This window comes from Trichomycterus rosablanca, chromosome 22, assembly GCF_030014385.1.
Source record: "Trichomycterus rosablanca isolate fTriRos1 chromosome 22, fTriRos1.hap1, whole genome shotgun sequence".
Taxonomy (NCBI): Eukaryota; Metazoa; Chordata; class Actinopteri; order Siluriformes; family Trichomycteridae; genus Trichomycterus; species Trichomycterus rosablanca.
Genome location: NC_086009.1, coordinates 6,700,947 through 6,710,223, shown reverse-complemented (window position 1 = coordinate 6,710,223; position 9,277 = coordinate 6,700,947). Strand labels below are relative to the sequence as shown.

The 9,277-nt window shown below is 39.8% G+C and overlaps 1 protein-coding gene across 4 annotated transcripts; it reads left to right on the top strand.

Moving 5' to 3' along the window:
- The first annotated feature begins 763 nt into the window (after positions 1–763).
- LOC134336214 (heme oxygenase 2-like) lies at positions 764–8,368 on the top strand. 4 transcript variants are annotated; one of them, XM_063018927.1, is made up of 7 exons: positions 764–863; positions 2,152–2,218; positions 2,671–2,771; positions 4,530–4,647; positions 5,733–6,224; positions 6,390–6,510; positions 7,255–8,368. In XM_063018927.1, exons 3-7 carry the CDS (start codon positions 2,692–2,694, stop codon positions 7,380–7,382), a joined length of 939 nt encoding a protein of 312 aa, XP_062874997.1. In that variant the 5' UTR covers positions 764–863; positions 2,152–2,218; positions 2,671–2,691; the 3' UTR covers positions 7,383–8,368. The 4 variants fall into 4 exon arrangements, with proteins under 4 accessions (XP_062874997.1, XP_062874999.1, XP_062874996.1 ...); XM_063018929.1 differs by lacking the exon at positions 2,152–2,218 and having other exon boundaries at positions 2,668–2,771; XM_063018926.1 differs by lacking the exon at positions 2,152–2,218 and having other exon boundaries at positions 765–863.
- The last annotated feature ends 909 nt before the right edge of the window (positions 8,369–9,277 follow it).

The window sequence follows — 9,277 nt, the reverse complement described above, 5'->3', positions numbered from 1 at the left end:
GTCGTTATGACAGTGTAGCAGCTACATCAGATCCTGTTCGTGACGCCATCTGAGGTGTCTTTGTCTCAGCGATGAGGTGCCGATGATGAAATGACGACTCCGTTGACACAGTTTATTTGTAATTAAGAAGTTTATTACAGAATAATAGCAGTGTCGCTCGGACAGCCTGGCTTTGTCCGGAGAGAGCTTGTGTTCGGATCTGCTGCTCTCTGACTCCAATGGAATTTGCTTCTCCTTAAATACTTGAATATCCAGACAAAATCATAGGGTGGGTAATTTTCTTACAACTCAGCAGAGGTTCCCACACTCCTACTGACAGTTAGGGCCTCTGTGTGATTAATATATTTTCTATAGAATAACAGAAATGTATGCATTTAAAATGGATCCCAGATGTGGGATTGCAACCGAATACACCCCGGCCTCCTTATGGAATGTAGAGGTCTCATGAGAGGCATCCCGGAAGTGTGGGAAACACTTCTACACAATAACCTATATATGAGATTGTTTTAAAAGGAATATTAAAAAGAGATATCTGACCAAATTATTTTATATGAACCTTCCAGACACCTCACATACTTTTCTCATAAAATTTGCTTAATGTTGTAAATAATAAAACATTACACGGGTTTATTTATATTGAGGTTTTGTTTGGGAACATTAAATCATTTTAACTAAATAAAAAGTTTAAAAAAAGCTGCGTTTACACAGCATTGGATTCGCTGATCTATAAATCATTTGTACCGGAACTGGAGCGTGTGTATGGTTTATAATCTGCTCTACGTCAGGGCAGAAAAAGCACGTGGCCTCCGACTCTGAGGTAAATAAGCACTTCCCTGTCTTATATAGAAAGACGAATAACAAAGGTGAGTAGATTTTATAGCGCTTTATGTTGTTCTAGTGTTTGTGGTTAAACAGGACTGCGTTAGCACTGCTTCAGTGATATTTTTTTAGATACTGTTAATCGGATTTGTATCAGATTAACTCCTAAACAAAGCCAAAAAAATAAAAAAATAGAAACCGCTATTCTCAGCTGCTAAACTAGGATTAGCAGGTTGAAGGTTCACTGGTCAAAATCAAAGTGTTTTATTAGTACAGATGAGGTGAAAATATCTGAAGAACATGATCAAACACGATCATTTAATTCTGCTCCGTCATGTTTTATCAGGTGTACAATAACGCTTCAAAAAAGCTGGCTTTATGACATTGTCATATATTGAGATATAAACCTGCTTCCAGATGCCTTCACTCTATCACAACATGTACTGCTCACAAATGCAAACATGGCAGACTCTTTTACTAAATGGCCCATCTTATGTCAACAGACCTGGACAGTCTGTTAAGCTGAATTTTGGAATTGGTTCCAAAAACGTGGTAAACCAGATTAATTAGGTTATAATGAATGTATTTCACTTCATCTAAAAAGTGCATTATATACATGATCTTGATTGAATAACTGATGTTTTTCAATCTACTGAACATGTTGTTTAAGGTTTGTGTTTTAATGTTATTTATTTATTTATTTATTAGGATTTTAACGTCATGTTTTACACACTTTGGTTACATTCATGGCAGAAACGGTATTTACCTATTATACAAGATTCATCAGTTCACAAGGACAATTTTGTATCTCCAATTAACCTGACTGCACGTCTTTGGACTGTGGGAGGAAACCGGAGCTCCTGGAGGAATCCCATTCGGACACGGGGAGAACATGCAAACTCTACACAGAAAGGACCCGGACCGCCCCACCTGGGGATCGAACCCAGGGTGTTCTTGCCGTGAAGTCACCGTGCCACCAAAATATATAAATCAATACTGAACTGGTTTATGATTTTTAAGATAATCAGTTTACAGCAAGGTTGCAATGATTTAATTCTGCCATGGTATAAAATTACAAAAAATTTTAACCAGTATACAGTTTATATTGTCAGGTTGTAAATAATATCCTCTTACAGTCATTATGAGGTCAGTGTAAACACCAGCATGACTTTTTGACATGTGATCACTCTCTCTGTTGCATCACCCACCATGCCACTCTTGCCCCGATCAGCTGAAACATTGTTTAAACTGCCTTTGCTTTGTTCTGTATTGTTACAGGCTTAACTGTGTCACTTATTCAGCTAGCGTGTGTAGTTTTCTGTATTGTAATAGGAGTAGAGTTGTCACCGCTGGTCTGTGTATGCTGTTTTTCTCTTGGGCTTCAGATCTCAAAGACAAGGTCAGTTCTACATTTGGAGAGATTAATTTACATTTAGATCTGGTAGCGCAGTGGGAAATTGCACTGGCCCATTACTAGGGATCCAGGGTTTGAATCCCTAGGGGTGCTATAGGTCGGTTGGACGTGTACGTACAGAATTGATTGGCTGTTGTGGGGAATAGATTGGCATCCTGTCCGGCCCGTGTTACTGCATTGCGCCCAGCGATTCCAGGCAAGTTGGACCGACCACAACAGGTCCTTTCTATGAGGAGTTTGCATGTTCTCCCCATGTCTGCATGGGTTTCCTCTGACTTGCAAGCGAGGAGATACAGAATTGTCTGTGATTGTGTTTGACATTTAAGACTTAAACTGATAAATCTTGTGTAATCAGTAACTACCTGTCCTGTCATGAATGTAGCCAAAGTGTGTAAAACATGACCATAAAATCCTAATACAATAAATTATTTAAGCAGACAGCAAAGACAGCGTGAGCGATGTCTGCTGTAAAGACAGAAGATTCGGCAAACGGTGGAGGACTTGTGTATGAGGATATTGAGGAAAAGGAGAATGTCAGGTAATGTATTGCCAGCCAGTCATACTTACATTCCAGTCCAAAGTTTACATGCACTTGTAAGAAATGAGTATGCCATGATTTCTGCAACTGATTGGAACCCATACTGCTTTGGAGCATGGGTGAAAATGCCCCAAAATGAAAACCTGACATGCATGGTCATTATAAGTGTATTAGGGCTGGGCGATATATCGATATTTTAAAAATATCGATATATTTTCATACGCGATATAAGATAAGACAATATCGCATATATCGATATAAATGTTGCGTTCCAGTTAGATCCGACAGTTCGTCTTTCTCTTCTCCCAGTTTGTCTCTGCACATGTTCACCTGCCCCGCCCCTCTCCCTCACTGAACACAACTCCCCCCTCCCCACCGCTTCACCAGTAATTCCTGCAGGCAGCGATAGCATGGAGACGGATAAAGACATGACAGAATCTATCGAAGAGGAGCTGTTTACTAAAAAGAAAAATAATGACTAATTTCGTAATTATTTGGAGATGGTTCGAATTCAAAGTGTCAGATGAGCAGCAGAATAATGTATTCTGTAGAGAATGCCGAAAACAAGTCCAGACAAAAGGTTCCAGCTCCGTGTACCTTCATTCGTTTTTCACTTCAAATCCCAAAGTTAAAAAACAAGAAAACGAGTCGTTATTCGTTTCAAAAACCAACACAAGCGCATGCACGCGCTGACATGCACGTATTTACTTCACATTAAGTGTTGAGAAAGTAATAATAACGTAGCGGGGCGTCTCCTGTTGTTCTGACTCTTGTGTTTGTATATGTGATGTGCATATATTTGCTCACTGTAAAAACAAACATTATGGGGAGTGATTTCTGTACTGGATGTTGTACGTGGTTGTGTTAGTTTATACTGGACGATCGCCCGACGTCCGACACGTCATTTATTTATTTATCTTCTATTATAGTATTTCTTGTTGTCGGCCAATAAACAACCAAACATTATTAAATTGCATGAACTAACTCTGCAGTAAACAAGGAGCAAACAGCAATTAAACAACAAATAAAGCTGTTAAATAATAATAAAGTGCATGAAGCAGAACGCTGAATAAAATACATTAAATGTTGTAATAGTTACACAGTAACATGAACGATTAGTTCTGCCTGTATTACAGAACTGAGTTCTATACAGTAAAAGAAAATATTAATGTAAATGTTAATGTTGTGGCGACATATACATAAAATAATGTATAAAGTCCAAACATGGGGGGGTGGGGGGTTAACGAGGGGTTTACTTTAACGGGGTTTTACTTTTAATGTCACACAAGCTCAGCCGGAAACCGTGTCATTCCAACATCTTCCCTACACACTCGCTCCCTGCGCCCTATAGTGCACTTAACATTCTTAAAGGGCCAGACAATATATTTGTAATTCACGTTAGACAACAGGAGATGCCTTAGAAAACAACTTTTTTTTTTTTCTTAGAATAGCTCTTTTTTTTTTTTTTAAGCAAAAATAATTCTTGTGTGAAGCTTCCCCAGCATGAATATTAATAAAAGTGCCTGTAAAAAAATTGGAACATGTAGCTTTGTCTCAGAAGTGTCTTTTTGTTATTACCTTATGGAATAAAAAAATATCGAGATATATATCGTATATCGCCATTCAGAAAAAAATATCGAGATATAATTTTTGATCCATATCGCCCAGCCCTAAAGTGTATGTAAACTTTGGTCCAAAAGGAATTTGGACTTCTGAATTAGCTTCAGAAGTAAAATTACCTGAGCATTTGTTTTCTAGACCTGAGGATCTTTCTGAGATGCTGGCTGCAGGAACCAAGGAAGTTCATGAGAAGGCTGAAAACACACAGTTCGTCAAAGATTTTCTCCGTGGACGCATACGCAGGGAGCTCTTTAAGGTTAGGCTGCTGTCACATGATCAGATTATGACTACATCATATGAACCTTACGTTTCATTAGCAGAGCTTTGAAAAGGTCAGTGGTGAGCTGGGTCAAAGTGTGTCAGGGCGACATATCTGTATGTATAGGAAACTATAGCACAGCCAACTCAACTGATGACCATCTGAGCCCATGTGGCTAAATTTGTCACAATAGCATGACCATTTCTCAAACAGTGCCACCTAAGATTTCTCTGGACTTCTTGAATCTTTTCACAATATTATGTACAGTAGATGGTGAAAGATTTGAATTATTTGCAAAGCCTAATTTTAGGCCAATTTAAAACCAGCTATAATGTGTTTTGGGACATTATCCAACTGTCCTAAACACCCAGTTGCATTTAAGATTCAACCTAATAATTTGAGGTTGTGCTGAAGAATCTTTTATCTTTTTTGCGGTGCAGCAAAACACCAAGGCATATGTCCTTGTGATGTGAAGGTCTCTTTTCTGGGCGAGTTCCTACCCTTCTCTTGTACTTATTCCCCCCCCCTTTTTCTCCCAATTTAGCATAGCCAATCTGCTGCTGGGGACCCCCATGGCATCCAAGGATGGTGTATATTTGCCTGACATATACTCCCTCCGACGTGTGCGCAGTCCACCAATCCCTTCTTATTCATCCATACTTCTGTGGGTTTGTGTGTGAGGTTGGCTTTGTGTACGGAGAGCCACGCCCCCATCTCTGCGCTTCTCCACTTTCTGTACAGGCGCCCTGGGCAACCAAGGTCCTTACACAGCATTGATAACCACTTAGTCCGGTCTTTCAAATTCAGCAGACTTGAGGCCAGTTTTATCCTCTGCAGGCATTGGCCAATTGTGCCTGCTAGAGGACGCCCAGCCAACCGGTAGCAGAGCCGAGATTCGAACCGGGGTGTTCAGAATCGCAATGCTGGTGTGCTAGGGGATTATCTCACTGTGATCTTATCTTATCTTGTCCCCATTCCTGCAGGCATGGGGCTACAACTGTTGTATCACTTCTGATTATAGATTTGCCCCTTTACCTGTTATGTTTGTTTAATATGACTAAAAGATCTTGACTTTACTTCAGCTTGGAGCAGTGGCTCTCTACTACACCTACTCAGCCATGGAGGAGGAAATCGAAAAAAACAAGGATCACCCACATTTCGCACCTCTCTACTTCCCCGCCGAACTGCACCGCCGTGACGCCTTGGCCCAGGATCTCCAGTATTTCTACGGTGACGACTGGCAGCGTGAGATCAGCTGCTCCCCTGCCACTCATCGCTACGTCGAGCGCGTTCATACAATCGGCCGTGAAGACCCCTCCCTGCTGGTGGCTCACGCCTACACGCGCTACATGGGTGACCTCTGCGGAGGACAGGTGCTGAAGAAAGTGGCCCAGCGTGCCCTTAAGCTGCCTCCTACTGGAGAGGGAGTTTACTTCTACCAGTTTGATGGGATCCACAGCCACAAGGGCTTCAAGCAGCTGTACCGGAGCCGCATGAACGAGCTAGAGCTTGATGATGACACCAAGCAGAGGATCGTCCAAGAGGCCGTTCTGGCCTTTCAGCTCAACATGGAGGTAGGATGTAGTATAGAAGGTATTCACATGTGCTGTTTTCCCAATTTTTAATGCTTTTATGGGCTCACTCTTGAACCCATGAGGTCAAAGGGGTAACGTACTATTAAGTACAGTACAGTTGCATGTAACCTGGGAGTAACTCTTTTACTCATATCTTCCATGTAGGTTTTCCAAGAACTGGAGGAAATTGGAAAGACTATTGAAGACGAGGTTCTGGATGGAGGTCCTGTCCATGGTGACATGCAAGGAGACATTAGTAAATGCCCATATTATGCTGCCAAGATGGGTAAACATCCAACAACTATTCAAAACATTAAACCCACCGCAATATGTCATACATTTGTATATTTCACATGTAGATGCCCAGCTGGCTGATAGCACCACTGGGAATCCAAACCCTGGACCCCAGCGGTAGTGGACTAGTTTAATTTACCTCTGCACTACCTGAGCATGTCAATAATTCAGGTCCCTTAGTCTATTTCCTCGGCTGCTCCCGTCAGGGGTTGCCGGCGGAAAGTGATCCGCCTTATTGATTTGCCACAGTTTTTACCCCGGATGCCCCTCCTGACACGACCCTCCCTATTTATCCGGGCTTGGGACCGGCGCTACAATGCACTGGTTTATGCATCCTAGTGGCTAGGTACTTATAGGACCAATCAGTGTCTCCAGTTAGCCTGGCTGCATGTTTTTGGACTGTGGGAGGAAACCCACACGGACACGGGGAGAACATGCAAACTCCGCACAGAAAGGACCGCTCAACCTGGGGATCAAACCCAGGACCTTCTTGCTGTGAGGCCACAGTGCTACACACTTAGCCACCGTGCCGCCCAATTCAGGTCCCTTAGTGAATTATCTTTATACCTTTCCGTTATGAACTTTCTTCCACTTTTATCTCCTGTCTGGTTAGAGAGGCTTCAACTTTGTCTCTGTAACTTTAGACTGAAAGTGTAACTGGTTAAAAATCAACCTACTAACAAGATTTTGTGATGCTTTATGGTTATAATTTTTGTTTCTTTTCTTTTTACTCTAGCTGCCAGTGGAGGATCTGCATATGTTTATCAGATGGCTGCGGGGTTGTTGAGAAAGCCCACAGGTCAGGTGCTGCTGGCTGCTTGGATCGCTGCTCTTGCTGGATTGGCGGCTTGGTACCTCCTGTAATAGTTGTGCGTTAGTGGAAGTGTAGAAGTTAACAGTTTGTGTTAATGAAACGGCACTTTTCCTTCCTTCCCTTGAATCTTCATGTTAAATAGAAATGCTACAGCTGTTGTCCTGAGCATGAATAATCAGCTTCTACCACCAACATCAAAACTCATGAAGACTGACCAATAAACGGAACGATTCAGTTTGTTTCTGATGGATGACCACACATTCTTCTCTTGCTTGGTAAACAGTGTGTCACATTTACCCTTATGTAGATTGCGTAGATGTGTTTCATTAGTATTCTTTTACACAAATGTTTCCAAGTGGAAGATCTAAGACACACAGCTTATTGTGAGCTGAAATTGTAATGCAAAGTGTTATATAACAAATAATACGGTTTGGTTTGTTCTATGTTAAGTTTCCAGAGTACATGTTACAGGTTTCTTTGATTGCCAGCTTAATATTTAAACTTTTATTCGCTTTTCATTTCTCATATTTGTTTGTTAATTCTAAATTAAATAACTAGTCATTAAAACAGTGTTATTTCCCTTCTTAAGTAACTTAGGTGGTATTTTGGCAGGTTTGTGCTCTCACAAGCATTTGTGCAGGGCAAGACAGTTACTTTGATGACAGTAAAGTCTGAAGAATTTGTTGGGTATTTTTGGCTTGATGGTGTGAACAGACTTAGTTAACAGAGCTCAAAGTTAGTGCTGAATCCCAAATTGCACATTATTGTAATAAAAAGTATGTCTAATTACAAATATATACATTGTAAACATGAGTAAAAACTGAATAAATAGGCGTGTCTTCCTACAGGCGTGTCTGTAGGAAGGAAAGGTAAGATAAAGATTCTCCTCATTGCAGCTGCAGACCGACAGACCAAAAACCACTGTTGAGCAAGCCGAGGGCGACAGTGGCAAGGAAAAACTCCCTTAAAAATACATGAAAACTTTTGAGAGGAACAGGGGATTAAAATTTATGGAAATGCTCCTATGCAATTTTCCCTCAATTTTTAGGAAACAAATAAAATATTGATCTATTGAAAATGTTGTTCTACTGAAAGATTTTTTGTTTTAATCTACTTTTAGTACTTTTATTCATGAATCTTTACTTACCAGTTGAAATTCTGTTATAAGCACTTGCTGTTTTATCAATGATGTTTAGTGTTCAAATGACAGATAATGATAAAGATTACTCTAACATTTATTATTCCACTTTGCTGTAAGAAATCAAAGTAAACACTCTCATTCTGACCTTTACATTCACTCATAGGCTGGTCGACACCTGCATTTACCTGGATTTAAAATGCATCTTGGATAATCTGATCACAATCTCAGCACCTGTAACAGGTGTAAACAATTTTGCAAATCCAGTTAAACCATATTAGAAATGGTTGTACGTTCACACAAGTGTGTGTGCCACAATAATATGTTAATGCATCTTCAAATTTTTTCCATTATTGTATTTTACAATTCATGTAAGGTTGCTGTGTATTTGAAGAATAATAGAATAATAAAGCATCTTTTATTGCTATGCCTCAAGTTCCTTACCTTTATTGGTATTAACTTAATTTAAAGAATGTCAAGCACCTCTGACACTTTTTAAAAAAAATCTCAGAATAAAGTTTAAACTTTTTATTGAAAATGTTGACAACTCCGAGGTCAAGTCTTGTTGACATGTTACTTTTATATCTTTGACATTTATTAAGACTTATAATGTTCTTAAAATTTTGACATTTAATACCTATAAATGTTGTACTTAAAATTGCCTTTTTATTCCAACAACATGAAGAATGCATAAAAGTAAGCAAGACAATAATAATAATAATAATAATAATAATAATACACAATACTTTTATCTTAAAAAGAACATTTAACTCTATTTTAATCTGAAACTGTTTTGCAATTTCAAAC

Excerpts from the sequence above, each read along its gene's own strand:
- LOC134336214 (XM_063018929.1), top strand. The coding sequence starts at position 2,692 with ATGTCTGCTGTAAAGACAGAAGATTCGGCAAACGGTGGAGGACTTGTG. Across the intron at positions 2,772-4,529 it reads GAGGAAAAGGAGAATGTCAG|ACCTGAGGATCTTTCTGAGA; the intron begins GTAATGTATTGC and ends TTTGTTTTCTAG. Across the intron at positions 6,511-7,254 it reads ATATTATGCTGCCAAGATGG|CTGCCAGTGGAGGATCTGCA; the intron begins GTAAACATCCAA and ends TTTTTACTCTAG.